The 17,144-nt window shown below is 35.1% G+C and overlaps 1 protein-coding gene across 17 annotated transcripts in view; it reads right to left on the bottom strand.

Annotated features, from left to right (window-relative positions):
* LOC101401040 (ankyrin repeat domain containing 26) overlaps positions 1-17,144 on the bottom strand; it is a 93,692-nt gene that overhangs the window by 44,874 nt on the left and 31,674 nt on the right. For 9 of the 17 annotated variants that reach the window (XM_087420703.1, XM_087420702.1, XM_087420698.1 and 6 more), the window contains 7 exons: positions 15,630-15,723; positions 9,648-9,746; positions 8,998-9,026; positions 8,833-8,905; positions 6,391-6,639; positions 3,590-3,663; positions 1,327-2,436 (listed from right to left, as the gene is read on the bottom strand). In XM_087420703.1, the coding sequence (XP_087276829.1) occupies positions 1,327-2,436; positions 3,590-3,663; positions 6,391-6,639; positions 8,833-8,905; positions 8,998-9,026; positions 9,648-9,746; positions 15,630-15,723 (1,728 nt within the window). The remainder of the gene's footprint in view (positions 1-1,326; positions 2,437-3,589; positions 3,664-6,390; positions 6,640-8,832; positions 8,906-8,997; positions 9,027-9,647; positions 9,747-15,629; positions 15,724-17,144) is intronic. The other 8 variants (XM_087420701.1, XM_087420707.1, XM_087420709.1 and 5 more) reach the window with 4 other exon arrangements.

The following is a 17,144-nucleotide window of genomic DNA, read 5'->3' as shown; positions in this document are numbered from 1 at the left end:
CTGCCAGATTTAGGGGATGTGATCTTGTGGCGCTTCAGTAATGAGCAGGAAGCCTTCCTCCCTCTGCACTGAGCTAGTCTTTCCCCCACCGCCTTTTACAATTCTTTTTTTATTCAGATCCTGGGATATCCAAAAAGTGATGGTGTTCACTAAAATATATGACCCAAAGCTCACCACCACATAAGGAGCAGAGTGAAACTGATGAATTGTTAGTGTAGAATTCTGGAAAAGGAGGAATGCTCCTCAAATTTCACATTCAATAACCATAAAATGTTATAGCTGGAGGGTACAGAAGTAATTGTCTACTCTAGCCCATTCTTTACCAATAACGGGAGTAAAACCAAGAAAGAATAAACGATTTGTCCAAAGCTCCTAAAGTGGCATTACCTACCATTTTATGGCACCAAAAGAGATGATATAATTCTATAATGCTGAATCAGATAAATTACTAGGTAAATTCATCAAATTAATCACATACATTAAAAGTGTGACTTGGTACAGTAATTAAATGCCTTAGTTGGGGGTAGAGCTCATCCACTTCTTTAAAGGAGAATATCTCTAGATTTTTATCTATCTTTAAAACTCAATGCACTTCTTACACAAAAGGCAAGCAAACAAGTAAAAAATCTGTTATTGGGGGGGAAAAAACCTCAATGCACCTCAAAACTCAAGTTTTCTCCTTTGGAGTTAAATATTGAATTTTTTGCTGAGGGTTTATGGCCCTATATGATAAAATAGCACGTCAAAACTTAATATACTTTATTACACAACATAATATAAAGATTTGACTCAACTGAAAAATCTGAGAATGGTGATAAAAAAAATGTGGAAGTATATATATTTATTATTAAAAATATCTCAAAGTGGTCACTTGCAATTCTAAGTTCCAAGGGTTTGAGTAAAGCAGATAAGATTGCACACACTAACATAATAGATAGATTAGTTTAGCTGGGAATTTTTGTTTATATCCCAATTATCTTTAAGCCAATAGAATTTAAAAAACCTAGAGCTTATAACATTTTTTTAAGCAGTTTCCTTTACGCTTATTCTGGTGCAGGTCACATGGTACTTAGCTAAATTAGTTTCCCAGTTCATAAGGAAGACTGACAGAGAGACTTAGGTTTAAGCTGATTAAAAAATAAAAATTATGAGAATGTTTTCCTGAACATCTATTACTTAGACGGCAGAAATAATTTATTTCTAGACACAATTACATATTTAGACAACCCTATTTTATACACGGCCTTTTTTCATAAGGGAAAATCAGAATGGATCCGATAACTGATACAGAGAAAAGACACAGAGTAGCAGCATGTGAACCTCTACCTCTTTTTGAAGCTGAATTTTCTCTTTCTCCAAAGCCAGGAATTCTACTTGTAACATGCCTATTTCATTCTTAAACCTTTGCATATCTTGCAGTAACTCTTCGTTTAGATATACTCTGGATGTTCTATCACAATGTGGTAGAGAACTCACATTTTCTAATTCAGGTTCCATGCTGTTATAGTTATTAGCACTGCAATTATCTGCATATAATGGCTTCTGAAACAAGTCTTGGGTTGGTTTTGCTTTCTTATAAGTATTTGTAAGAGCAGAAATTTCGTGCTTTTTTATTTGAATCATGTGTTTCATCCCACTGGAGCGGGCAAGCCACAAATCAAAAAGACTTTGTGGATCACTAGACTGAGGTGTATGTCCGATGTCTAAATTCCAATTAGTGGTACTTTGGGTGACATTTTTTGTCATTTGCACATCAAACTCGTGGTCTTCTTTCACTTCAAATGTAACTACTGGGTTCCTTACTTTTTTATTTTCTGGATCATTATAACAAGTCTCCTCATTTTTGTTAAAAACATGTTCACTGTCTGATTTATCATTTTCATAGTCTAATTTATTTTCATTTAAATAAAGCTTTGAAGATGACTGGCAAGCACATTCCGGAGACCCAGCGTCTGAATAAGATGGAAAGACATTTTTGAGACTGGGTTCTTTTTGTCCAGGAAATGCCTGGAATACTACAGAGATAGACACTCCAAATGCATCTTTTTCCTCACAATCAAGTGTATAATTTGTCAAATTAGAAGGTATTTCCTTTAAGTTTGCTCCGTCTTTAGAATTATCATGTAGTGGCTCTTCCTCAGGACAAGCAGTAATTTTGTATTTTTCACAAATTTCACCAAACTTCTGCAATAACTCATTTGTGACGAGTTTTAAATTATTTTTCCACTCTAATTTGCCTTGTTTGATCCACATTTCCTCATACTTTTGCATACAAGGAAGTCCTGAATATACAGATATATTCTCTCTATCACATTCCTTATTCATTTCTGGTTCTTGATGCATTTTTGGCAGATGCAAAAGTGGAAGATTAATTTGCTTGTTTTGATTTTCAGATGTCTTTTCTGTTGGAGGGTATGTTTGTAAAATAACCTTATCCTTAAGTAAGCAAGTAAGGACAAAGAAAAATTAGAAAATAATTAAAATTTAACTATTAAATTTACTAATCTATGCTTACTTCCAAATCACTGGATTGTAACTAAGAAGTGAAAATAACTTGTCTTAGCCTAAAGTAAGAGAAAAACATGAACCTGAAAACCTAATTTTCTCACTGCTTAAACTAAACAATTCATTATATGTTAAATCTACCAAAAATGAATTAGGAAATGATTTGTAATGTTACAAAGGCTTCCTCACTTAAAAATATTTCACCTCACCATACTTCAAATACTAAGCCCCAACAGTGCATTTAAGGATGTTATTTTAAAGATTAATAACTCAGGAATAGGTAAACTTTAAATTATTAGAAGCCAAAGCAATTAACATCAATCAGAAAGAAAAGCAAATTCCTAAATTTTAATTGCAATAACATAATATGACAGGATACATCAAAAGAGATTATCTGCTTGCATCCAGTTCTAATATATTCTAATATCCACTAATGAGAGTGGATACAAAATTTTTTTTAAATATTTACTGATTTTCTATACTGAAATCAAATAAATTAGAAAGTTATTATCTGTACCCTAACAACAAAGCTCCCATGCTGGAAGGTGTGATTCTCCTCCTAGGCAGTAGGGTGGATCTATGACCCCACTCTCTCCCTGAATGTAGACTCTGAAGTCAATTACATAAGAGACACAAGGCAGAATAAATTTTTCATCTTGGCATTAGTGACTAGCAATATGAAAGTGCCAATTTGGACCCACTGGGAATGATAACTCCTTTTACAGGAATCCAGTTCAGTGGCCATCATTGTCATATTGTTCATAATTGCAAGTGCTTACTCACAGGATTCAATATTTGATGTTACCTTCTTTATCATGTAAGGAAGTTATACAAATGGAAGAAGCAAACAACATTCAGGAAATTTTTTTGCCTCAATTCCAAGGATGAAGTTTAGCTATAAGTTACTACAGATTCTTACAATATTTTAAGTTTTGTAACTAGTTAAAATATTATAAAAACTAAATATTAAATTATGATCTATTGACTCTAAAAGGCTAGTTTGAAAGGTAATTCCTTTGGACTATGTTATTAAAGCATAGAAAACAATATTAAACCAGAAATTTAAATTTATATTTTTACACACCTGTGGGTGGTTATTTTCACTTCCATCAAGTGTTTCTTGCTCTTCTTCTGATGCGATTTCTAAGTTTACTTCTGCTGACAAATTTATATATTTAGTTAAAACGAACTACTTAGAATGGTTAGATAAAAGCTATATATAAATATTATAAAAATAGAAAGTAACATTTTATCAACAGGGAGTTTAAATTAAGCTTAATCTTTAGCTGAATATTTACTTCTGTAAGAAACACTTCTAATTATCTAAAACTTCAACAAACCATTTGGGAAATACTAGACATCACCAGCTTTGAGGCACACAAACATCTCCAAGATTCATTCACAAATTCATCCACCCAACATCAATGAACAAAACAATCCGAAACAAAATTTAGAAATACAGTACAAACATATCAAGTCACACTATACTCTATTCTCTACCTCAAAACAGTACCCTTTTAACAACACGCTAAGCTTCAACCACATGATTCATGTTTCCAAAATTACTCTCACCTTTTATGCCTTTCTCAGTGTACACCCTTCCTTATATCTGAAACGTTTTCCTCTACTATTCTGATAAATGTCTTTTCATCTTTTAAGACTCACTCCGGGGGCCAGCCTTGTGGCGCAAGCGGTTAAGTGCGCGCGCTCCGCTGCGGCGGCCCGGGGTTCGCCGGTTCGGATCCCGGGCACGCACCGACGCACTGCTTGTAGAGCCATGCCCTGGTGGCATCCCATATAAAGTAGAGGAAGATGGGCACGGATGTCAGCTCAGGGCCAATCTTCCTCAGCAAAAAAAAGAGGAGGATTGGCATCAGATGTTAGCTCAGTGCTGATCTTCCTCACACACACAAAAAAAACAAAAAGACTCACTCTGCTGTGTGAAGTCCTCCTTGATTAGGTCAATCTTTCCCCAGATAAGCAGGTGTCTCCTTCCTTGGGGCTACCTTAGTACTTTATAGATTTTTCTAGCGTATCTTCACTACACGAACTGTATCTTCACTACACGAACTGTAGATTGTTTCTTTACACATCTATCCTCTGTGCTCCTAGACTGTAGGGGCAATCTCTTCAATCACCTTTGTATCAATGATCTTTATTTATTTCACTCAACAATTATTTATTGAGTTCCTGTTAAGTACTAGGCACTGGGGTTTAAAGAAGAATGTAGATAAAAGGTGCCAGGAGTGGCTTTTCTAGAGATAATGCCTGAGCTGAGACTTCAACAGCGAGGTTAGCCAGATTCAAAGGATAGAGGGCAGGAAAGGGGGAGAGCAGGCAGGGCTGTAGCAAGACACGGAGAGAAGCATACAGTGGGGTAACTGTTGTCTCAAATACAGGGACTGGTGAGGAAGGCACCACCAGCAGTTCAGTAATGCCCGAGCAAAGGACAGACAGGAGAAAGGGCTAAGGATGGAGAGTTGGGCAGAAATCAGATCATGAAAGCCTTATGTGTAATTTAAGATGCCTGGACATGAATATGTTTTAGAGTGGTTCACAGTCATATCTGCATTTGAGAGAGATGACTCTAAATGCTGTGGGGTGGGGGATGAACTGGAGGGACATACGAATAAATGGAGGGAGACGAATTAGAAGGCAATAAGGCAAAATAAAGATGATGCAGGCCTGAACCGAGGGAACATTTCCAGAAAGTATTCAGGCTATAAAATTACCAGGGCCTAGGATAAAATAAATCTTTATTTAATGAATAAATGCACAGATCCTGGGTCCCTGGAGAACTAGACTCTGCTCATTACTTTGTAAAAGTCATCAACTAAGAAGAAAAATGATCTAAATGAACAGTTTGAAGTTGCTGGCAGTTATTTTGTAGTTTTTCTGTTTCACATCTCCCTGCGTTGAGGGAGCTTGTGTAGGTGTTTTAAAGTCCTGCTTCTGGGTCTACCACACTCATGCAGAAATACAAGCAAACAAGTCACTTGTACCGTAAATGACCTTGGATGGATAGTTTGTAGTCACTATCCTAGGAGATCATTGAAAATCATTTGTAAATACAATGTTAATTCCAGAGGTAAGGAAAGAAGATAACACTATAGGGGTGAAAAAATTATTGTCTGACTTATTACTACAGACCTCAACATGTGACTGATGAAGGGCACTGAATTAACTGGTACATAAAGTGGAAGATGTATTAGATGGAGTTAGTCAATAGAATGGGTATCCCGGTAGAATTAAAATTGACTTTCCATATATTATTTCTAAATGAAACAGCACTCCTTAAAACCAATATTCCTTGTGAACTATTTATTCATTAAAAATAATAAACAAGGGGAAAGACTGTGTGGACACAGCTGAGAACCAGGTACTATGTAGCAAATTCTCAATGATTCCCATTACTGCTGGGAAAGCCAATTCTAAAATATATATAGGGATAGAAATACAAGAAATATTTTAATATTTGGTTTTGGGAGGTGCTTTTTTAATTATAGTGAATACAGTTCTAAATAGTACTTATGAATTCAGAGCTATAAAATAGAGCTAAGAAACCATGTTATGTTTGAGAAGGCAATCTTTAGGGAAAACCTAAAGTTCTAAATATAATCCTGCTCCTCACTCTCAAGTGTATGCCAAATACTAGTCTATACAAAATTACTCTTTCTCCTAATTCTCTTTGTTATTTATATGTTGCTTTGGTTACAGGAAAAATGCAAATGTCTTAATAAAAGGTATTTTGTTTGGTTGTGGGTTGCATAAATGGAGTAAACGTTAAAAGTAGATTTTGCAACAAAATGAGTTTTGAAAAGTCAGAACTATGGTGAAGCCGTGCAGAGAGGGTCTAGGGTTGAACTCTCTATGCTTCTTTATTACCTTTTTTGCTCTCTCTGTTTTCTGGTAGCTGTGATTTACACAGGTCATGGAGCTTATAATTCCCTACTAGAAACACAGCTCCAATATTCATCTTTTCTTTATCTATTAAGGTCATCTGTCCAAATTCTGTGGATGCTGCCTGATTTTTGGTCATTGATTGTGATACAAATGGACATTTATCATCAACGTTCAAATTCCCGGATCTTTGACAAGTCTTGTTATTGAGGGTCAAACTAGTAGAATCCCAATCTGAAAATAAAGTTTGCATTCATTAGAAGGTAAACAGCACAAATTTGACTAACTTGTACAAATTCTTTTTTCAGAGAAGCAGTCCCATGCCTCCCTCTCCCCTCAAACACACTAATCCTTCATGGTATATTTTATTTTACATGTCCTATACTTGCCATTCACATAGATAAGCTTAATTAACTATTGTCTCTCATTTTCATACTTTTTTATTTTCTAGTATTACTTTCTTTGATTCACTCAGTAATTTCTATTACATATTCTGTTTTCCACAAGAGCTTTGCTTATTAATAATTAAGATTCTTCAGGGTATGAATTTTTTTTGTTATTAACAAAATTTTATGTCTAACCATCATTTTAAGTTTAAATATGCATGGCAGTATTATGTGTGTTCTAGAAACAAGGGTTTAAAAACAACCTTTAATGAATGGTACTACGTTAAATAAAAAACTACTTTAATTACAATGAGATAGTCTTTGCCAAAAGCACCAATATATGCAGAATTCATTTGTTAAGCTTTAGATAAATATAAACCATAAATTTATATGAGACATGATAGCCTTGAATGACCTCCTTGTTTCCATGTAAAAATAGGGTAAGTCTAGGTCCACACGAGATCCAAAGAGTATAGAGTGCCATCAGACAGGAAATGAATATACAATAAAAATATTTTCCTTTTTTAATTAAAATTGTAAGATTAAACTTTTTAAGACAAGTGCAAAAAAAGCAACAAATGTAGAAGTGAAACTCTAAAGCCCTTTTCATCACAAGGTCTGTTTACCATCTCACATCCATGAACCCTGTATGGTCATGTATCAGTAAACAACGGGGACACATTCTGAGAAATGCATCATTAGTCAATTTCATCATCGTGCCAACATCGTAGAACATAGCATACAGTTTAAAATGGTGGTTCTCAAGTGTCATCTGAGAATCCCTGGAGTCCCAAGATCCGTCTGTTCAGGGTATCCAAGAGGTCATAATTATTTTCACAATAATACCAAATGTTATTTGCCATTTTTGCTCTCATTCTCTTACAAGTGTAGAGTAGAGTTTTCCACAGACATAATACGTGATACCATCATCTCTCTAATGGTTAATGGAAGGTATAATTGTGTATGCTTGTATTTAAAATTTTTCAGTTTCACTTTCTAATATTGTAAGTATCAACAGACACAACTCACTTACACAAAACTTCTTTGGAATTCTCAACAATTTTTAATAGTATAAAAGGATCCAAGAACCAGCCCTGATGGCCTAGTGGTTAAAGTTTGGCACGCTCCACTTTGGCAGCCTGGGTTCAGTTCTTGGGTGTGGAACCACACCACTTGTCTATCAGTAGCCATGCTGTGGTGGTGGCCCACAGAGAAGAACCACAAGGACTTACAACTAGAATATACAACTATGTACTGGGACTTTGGGGAGGGAAAAAAAAAAAGAGAGGAAGATTGGCAAGAGATGTTAGTTTAGGGCTAATCTTTCCCAGCAGAAAAAAAAAAAAAGACAAAAACAGGATCCTAAGGCCAAAAAGTTTTAGAATTACTGTTTTAAAACATTATGTTTACCAAATATTCATTAAGGTATGATTAATTACTTTCTCCATTTTTAATAATCAAAGACACCACACACACACGCACGCGCACACACACACACACACAGCCTGCTAACCAGAACATCTGGTTGGCTTAAGATCATCAGTGTAACAACAGTAAGATGAAATAATTAAAAGTTAAAACACAATTGACACGTTAGCAAGGGAAGCTTTACTCTAGGTAAAGGCCAGAATTCAAATAAGCATTTTAAAATACTGGAAAAATCTTAAGAGTCTAATAATTAACCTCTGGGAATCCCTAATAAGTATACAGATTCCAAACTGGGATCTTTAGGGTATCAAAACATAAAAGTAGATTATAAACTATAAAGACATCAATTAAAAAAATTGTTTTAAAAAAAACAAAAAAACAAAACATAAAAGTAGCAACATCTGAGTTAAAGCTTACATTTTAAAAATCTCTTTCTTATGCTTGTAAATATCTTTTTTTCAAACATGGATACCAACAGTGACATTGCATTATTTATGTCAAATCTTTCAATTAAATTTGAAAAAAAAAAAAATTTAAGAATATGAAGACGGTGAGCATTTGAAATATGTTAGTGTACTTCTTTCCAGAGTTAAATTTGCAGTGCAAAATTTACCTGATCTGGATGTTTGCACATCCTTCACTCCTATTGCTTTATCAGGAACAGAATCTTTCACTTCAATGGTAGGCTGAATGGGTTTGAAACAAAATGATGAATAAATAGTGTACATTTCATACAATCTGTAGTTAATAATTCAAGTAAAAATATAAAAGTTATTACCTGCAAGTGAGAATATTTTTCAGGAGAATCTAAAAAGCAAAAGGGACATATAATAAATTATATGTAAATATGAAAACCCACTATACATCCATGCAGAGTTAGTATTGAGCTGAATCCTCATGCTTGGCTTTGGAAATGATTACATTAGGTTTTGGTGTTTTGTTTTTTTGGGGGGAATTAGGACAGCAACAAGACAGAATATGAATCCATTATAAATACTGAAGAAAAAATAGGAATGTAGGTTTAATCAAACATGCAGTTAACATTTCAAAAGTAAGATTATGTTTCAGACGACTAGAACTAAAATAGAAAAGTGCACATATACCAATGTGAACATGCTGAATGATGGAGAGAAAAGTGATCTTTAATCAGAGGAACAAATCATGACACTGAGAGGATCAATGTGAAAGCTGATGGTAGAATGCAAAAGCATATCTTTAATGCAATACATCAGAATCATTTATAACATTATACTACAAGTATTTATCATGTTCTTCAATTTGTCCTGTAATTTAGGAAGTGCACAGTTGTGATGATAGTTCAGTTGAATGCATAATTCATTTCTCAACAGAGAACGTGTTATGAACTGATCAGCTTGGATATATACTTGTAGAATAATGGTTAATAAAAATACTCATTTTTTTCCATACCCATGTGGGCTACTGGTGTGCCTACACATCTTTTATCCTCTAGTTTAGCCATCTTAAAGTTTCTTGATCCACTCATGCAAGAAGGTATATAAAACACATCTAAGAAATAATGTATAATTATAAACTTTCAGTATTGAAATATGATTATCAAAAAGGAAAATAATAAATTTAATTGCCATATAATTACTGGATATTAAAAATCTTTTCTATTTCAAAATCAGTGTAATATTTACTAAAAATAACAATTTTAACATTTAAGGAATGAACTCCATAATTTCTTTTGTTTCCAAAATTAATTTGGTTTGTTATATCATGTTAGTTTTTAAAGAATTTTTATGAAACAGCTATCTTACCAAAAAATTACCTATCTTAAAAAAAACAGCCAATGCTTCTATATTCAAATTAACCTCATTTGAATAACAAATACCAAAGCGACAGATATCTTTGATGCCCCATAGTTAGGAGGAGGGTAAACAGGTAGCAGCACTTTGCCCCAGTTCTAGCACTCCCTACTGCTTCCAGTGTTCTCTGGGCAGCAGTGAGCTATCTCCTGTTTCAGTGCAGACATACTCAAGCCATGTAAAGGGAGTTCTCTCCAGTCTCCTCATCAACTCCAAAATCTCCTAATAAACATGTTTCTTTCCTCCCTCCTTCCCTTACCATCCCCCTTCCTCTTCAAAAGGAATTTCTAGATCTGTGGTCTTGATTCTTCCCCTTTTCCATGCTTTTCACGGATTGTCTCCACCACTTCTTCTTTCCTCTTCGTTCAGCAGTACTAGGATCTCACATCTATAATTTCTATCTCTTCATCTCTTTGCTCCCCTCTGGCTATAAACATGTTCAGAAATAAAAAAACAATGCTTTTTCTTCATCCTGTTGCGTCTTGAACTATCCAATGGCTCTTCTCCCAGATTTCTCTACACAGAAGTCTATACCCTTTCTATTCAGAGCATGATCTGAGGACCACAACAATGGCATCACCTGAGAGCCTGTTAGAAATGCAGAACCCCAGACATGGTGCTCAGAACGTGCATTTTTAACAAGGTCCCAGGTGAGTCATTAAAATTTGAGAAACTCTGGTCTATACTGAGTCGGCTTCCACATTTCTTTACCTTAACTTACCCCTCTGGAATATGGCCTCAAGTTCCTAGCACTTCCCCAAAATTGAAACTGCATTAGAAGTCATCAATTTTCTTTTTTTTTTTTAATAAATTTTTTGTTTATTGCAGTAACATTGGTTTATAACATTGTAAAAATTTCAGGTGTACATCATTGTACTTCTATTTCTGCATAGATTACATCATGTTCACCACCAAAATACTAATTACAACCCATCACCACACACATGTACCCAATTATCCCTTTCACCCTCCTCCCTCCCCCCTTCCCCTCTGGTAACCACCAATTCAATCTCTGTCCCTATGTGTTTGTTTATTGTTGTTATTATCTACTACTTAATGAAGGAAATCATACGGTATTTGACCTTCTCCCTCTGACTTATTTCACTTTGCATTATGCCCTCAATGTCCATCCATGTTGTCACAAATGGCTGGATTTCGTCGTTTCTTATGGCTGAGTAGTATTCCATTGTGTATATATACCACAGCTTTTTTATCCATTCGTCCCTTGATGGGCACTTAGGTTGCTTCCAAGTCTTGGCTATTGTGAATAAGGCTGCAATGAACACAGGGGTGCATGTACCTTTGCAAATTGGTGTTTTCAAGTTCTTTGGATAAATACCCAACAGTGGAATAGCTGGATCATATGGTAGTTCTATCCTTGATTTTTTGAGGAATCTCCATACTGTTTTCCATAGTGGCTGCACCAGTTTGCACTCCCACCAGCAGTGTATGAGAGTTCCCTTCTCTCTACAACCTCTCCAACACATGTTGTTTCCTGTCTTGTTAATTATAGCCATTCTGACGGGCGTGAGGTGATATCTCATTGTAGTTTTGATTTGCATTTCCCTGATAGTTAGTGATTTTGAACATCTTTTCATGTGTCTGTTGGCCATCTGTATATCTTCTTTGGAGAAATGTCTGTTCAGGTCTTTTGCCCATTTTTTAATTGGGTTGGTAGTTTTTTTGTTGTTGAGATGCATGAGTTCTTTATATATTTTGGAGATTAAGCCCTTATCAGATGTATGGTTTGCAAATATCTTCTCCCAATTGTTAGGTTGTCTTTTCGTTTTGTTGATGGTTTCCTTTGCTGTGCAGAAGCTTTTTAGTTTGATGTAGTCCCATTTGTTTATTTTTTCTATTGTTTCTCTTGCCCGGTCAGATGTGGTGTTTGAAAAGATGTTGCTAAGACTGATGTCGAAGAGCGTACTGCCTATGTTTTCTTCTAGAACTTTCACAGTTTCAGGTCTTACATTCAAGTCTTTAATCCATTTGGAGTTAATTTTTGTGTATGGTGTAAGGTAAGGGTCTACTTTCATTTTTTTGCATATGGCTATCCAGTTTTCCCAACACCATTTGTTGAAGAGACTTTCTTTTCCCCATTGTATGTTCTTGGCTCCTTTGTCAAAGATTAGCTGTCCATAGATGTATGGGTTTATTTCTGGGCTTTCGATTCTATTCCATTGATCTGTGTGTCTGTTTTTGTGCCAGTACCATGCTGTTTTGGTTACTATAGCTTTGTAGTATATTTTGAAATCAGGGAGTGTGATACCTCCAGCTTTGTTCTTTTTTCTCAGGATTCCTTTAGCTATTCGGGGTCTTTTGTTGTTCCATATAAATTTTAGGATTCTTTGTTCTATTTCTGTGAAAAATGTTGTTGGAACTTTGATAGGGATTGCATTGAATCTATAGATGGCTTTAGGAAGTATGGACATCTTAACTATGTTAATTCTTCCAATCCAAGAGCACGGAATATCTTTCCATTTCTTTGTGTCTTCTTCAATTTCTTTCAGAAATGTTTTATAGTTTTCAGTGTACAGATCTTTCACCTCTTTGGTTAAGTTTATTCCTAGGTATTTTATTCTTTTTGTTGCAATTGTAAATGGGATGGTATTCTTAATTTCTCTTTCTGCTACTTCGTTAGTGTACAGAAATGCAACTGATTTTTGTATGTTGATTTTGTATCCTGCAACTTTCCCATATTCGTTTATTACTTCTAAAAGTTTTCTGGTGGATTCTTTAGGGTTTTCTATATATAAAATCATGTCATCTGCAAATAGTGACAGTTTCACTTCTTCCTTTCCAATTTGGATCCCTTTTATTTCTTTCTCTTGCCTGATTGCTCTGGCTAGGACTTCCAATACTATGTTAAATAGGAGTGGTGACAGTGGGCATCCTTGTCTGGTTCCTGTTCTTAGAGGGATAGCTTTCAGTTTTTCACCATTGAGGATGATATTAGCTGTGGGTTTCTCATATATGGTCTTTATTATGTTGAGGTACTTTCCTTCTATACCCATTTTATTCAGAGTTTTTATCATAAATGGATGCTGGATCTTGTCAAATGCTTTCTCTGCATCTATTGAGATGATCATGTGATTTTTGTTCTTCATTTTATTAATGTGGTGTATTACGTTGATTGATTTGCGAATGTTAAACCATCCCTGCATACCTGGAATAAATCCCACTTGATCATGGTGTATAATCTTTTAACGTATTGTTGTATGCGATTTGCTGGTATTTTGTTGAGGATTTTCGCATCGATGTTCATCAGTGATATTGGCCTGTAATTTTCTTTTTTGTGTTGTCCTTGTCTGGTTTTGGTATCAGGGTAATGTCAGCTTCGTAGAATGAGTTAGGGAGCTTCCCCCCCTCCTCAATTTTTTGGAAGAGTTTGAGAAGGATAGGTATTAAGTCTTCTTTGAATGTTTGGTAGAATTCGCCGTCTGGTCCTGGACTTTTATTTTTGGGGAGGTTTTTGATTACTGTTTCGATCTCCTTACTGGTGATTGGTCTATTCAAATTCTCTACTTCTTCTTGATCCAGTTTTGGAAGGTTGTATGATTCTAAGAATTTATCCATTTCTTCCAGATTGTCGAATTGGTTGGCATATAGTTTTTCATAGTATTCTCTTATAATCTTTTGTATTTCTGAGGTGTCTGTTGTAACCACTCCTCTTTCATTTCTGATTTTACTTATTTGTGCCTTCTCTCTTTTTTTCTTGGTGAGTCTAGCTAAAGGTTTGTCTATTTTGTTGATCTTTTCAAAGAACCACTTTTTGTTTTTATTATTTTTTTCTGTTGTCTTTTTGGTCTCTATTTCATTTATTTCTGCTCTGATTTTTATTATTTCCCTTCTTCTGCTGATTTTGGGCTTTGTTTGTTCTTCTTTTTCCAGTTCCTTTAGGTGCATTGTTAGATTGTTTATTTGAGATTTTTCTTGTTTGTTGAGATAGGCCTGTATTGCTATAAACTTCCCTCTTAGAACCGCTTTTGCTGTATCCCATAAATTCTGGCATGTCGTATTTTCATTTTCATTTGTCTCCAGGTATTTTTGATTTCTTCTTTGATTTCTTCATTAACCCAGTCGTTGTTCAGTAGCATTTTGTTTAATCTCCATGTATTTGTGGCTTTTCTGATTTTCTTCCTATAGTTGATTTCTAGTTTCATACCGTTGTGGTCAGAAAAGATGCTTGGTATTATTTCAATCTTCTTAAATTTATGGAGACTTGTTTTGTGGCCTAATATGTGATCAATCCTGGAGAACGTTCCATGTGCATTTGAAAAGAACGTGTATTCTTCGGTTTTTGGATGGAATGCTCTGTATATATCTACTAGGTCCATCTGTTCTAGTGTGTCGTTTAAGGCCAATGTTTCCTTATTGATCTTCTGTTTGGATGATCTATCTGTTGGTGTAAGTGGAGTGTTAAAGTCCCCTACTATTATTGTGTTACTGTCTATTTCTGTTTTTATGTCTGTTAATAATTGCTTTATATATTTAGGTGCACCTACATTGGGTGCGTAGATATTTACAAGTGTTATATCCTCTTGTTGGATTGTTCCCTTGATCATTATGTAATGCCCTTCTTTATCTCGTTTTACAGTTTTTGTTTTAAAGTCTATTTTGTCTGATATGAGTACTGCTACCCCAGCTTTCTTTTCATTGCCATTTGCGTGGAGTATCTTTTTCCATCCCTTCACTTTCAGTTTGTGAGTGTCTTTAGGTCTGAAGTGTGTCTCTTGTATGCAGCATATATATGGGTCTTGTTTTTTTATCCAGTCAGCCACCCTATGCCTTTTAATTGGAGCATTTAGTCCATTGGGAAGTCATCAATTTTCTAGTGGACTTTTTATCAGGCTACAGCATCCTTGATCTCCCCATAACCGACACTGCTCTCTCCTTCTCTCCAATTCTCTTATTTTGGCCTATATGATACTATGATATGCTATGAAGTAGCATATCTGATATCTGATAAAGTAGCAACATTGTATATGATGTAAAAGTATAAACATTTATAGCTGACCACATATGCTTATGTTTATCCATGGTAGACAAAACATAGCTCTGCATGATCAGGTACCTCCATCCTTAATGCCTTCCCAAAGCAAGAAAAATAGTAAGAGCGGGAAAATTTTGCTACACTTCACCAACAGGTTTTGGTACTGGACGTTCATTTTATATTCTTCCCACATTTCAAATACTCTGCTCTTCCTTTTTCTAAGAAATTATTTTATTTTACTACCTTACACTATATACACTTGCTTCTTTTTCCTTCACTTACTCCCTATACTCTCTGCCTTTCTCAGTCTTCATTCCCTCTTTCACTCTTTTCCTCTTCCTTATTTCCTGACTTTCCTTAGGTCTTAGATTGTCCTGAAACGGAACTGATAATTCAACTCCTCTAGTGGCACTCTCAATTTAAGCCGTTGCTGACATCTGATAAGAAATGCAACTGATCTCCTTTTCATGTCTCTTTTTCCTCAGTATGCATTTCATAGGTGATTTTCTTTAGCTATTGGAATATATCAGTATTCATGTTTTAAATCAACATTCTGTCAAATGACTTTTTATAAAATACACTTCTTACCTTCTACTTGTTCATTTAATATATTTTTTCCTCTTTGGTCTGCAGGTCCAGATAAATGATCAACATACTTCTGTGGAAGACTCTCAGAAATACTCTGTTAAAATTAACAATGAGGTGCATAAAGATTTTCTAATCTCTTTGTAAGAAAATATCTCAATGTCCTACTTTAAAAGCAATTAGACTTAAAAGTAAGAGAAGCATGTATTAAAACCAAAACCTTTAAATAGAAAACTCCATATACGCTCTCTAGATCAAGTCTACCTTGTATCTTCATTTGGCTATTGACTCTGTAAACTGAGCACAGAAAGCCAGAGTAAATATTTTCATAGACAAATACTGACTTACATGCACATTTCAACTAACTTCAAAACACCTAACTCTATTTGGTAGTCCTCACCAACATAAGAAGACATTTTTAAAAATACATATTTAAACAAATTCTGTAAAAAGTATACTTGCTATAAATTTAAAATAATTCTAATGACAGAAATTATTTTAGGGTTAAGATCCTTGGAATGATAAGAAACCTTAGAGTATGTCACGTTGAGTATAAACAGAACACTGTAGAAGCTGCTTCATTTAGGTAAACAAGGGCTTGGAAGAACCTATTATTCGATAAAATTTTTATTCATAGGAAAAACGGTTGAATAAAATAGCAAAGTACTAAGAAAAGATTTTCTTAAAATTATGTTTAAATAATAGCACAAAATTTTAGATATAGCATGCAACTCTTCAAAAAAGTATAGTGAGCTTTTAAGGGAAGAATAAGACCATTTATGTATTAACCATCTAAATGCACCACTTAATATCCACATTTTCTTTTCTACACACAACAACAATAATAAAAATGATGTGATGATGGTTACCTCACTTCCTGCTCCCTGGTCATTCCACAATGGTAGACTAAAATGATGAACAGATGTGATCCACTATTCTCTCTGTCCAGAATGTCCCTCTCCTAAGACCTCACACGACTGGCTCCTTCTCATCCTTCATTTGGCAGCTTGTGTCACACTCACAGAGATCTTTTTTGACCATCTAGATTCCACTCCCACTCCCATCCCCACCCTAACCACAAACTCCCCCAATATTCTCTAACCTAACATTCTCCATTTCCTTTATATGAAGCACTCATAGTGACTCATAACGGATTGTTGTTGACTTGTTTTTCTGTTCCACCCACTACAGCCTAACCCCTCAACTTGTACATTCAGTGTCTAACTGCCTGGCACATAGCTGGTATTCAATAACAGAAATTTACTTAAGGTCAGAACATTTATATTCTTTTTTTTTTTTTTTTTGTGAGGAAGATCAGCCCTGAGCTAACATCCATGCTAATCCTCCTCTTTTTGCTGAGGAAGACCGGTTCTGAGCTAACATCTATTGCCAATCTTCCTCCTTTTTTTCCCCCAAAGCTCCAGTAGACAGTTGTACGTCATAGTTGCACATCCTTCTAGTTGCTGTATGTGGGATGCGGCCTCAGCATGGCCGGAGAAGTGGTGCGTCGGTGCGCGC

Source organism: Ceratotherium simum, chromosome 32, assembly GCF_057802395.1.
Source record: "Ceratotherium simum simum isolate JZ-2026a chromosome 32, ASM5780239v1, whole genome shotgun sequence".
Lineage (NCBI taxonomy): Eukaryota > Metazoa > Chordata > Mammalia > Perissodactyla > Rhinocerotidae > Ceratotherium > Ceratotherium simum.
This window is presented reverse-complemented; position numbering and strand designations above follow the sequence as displayed.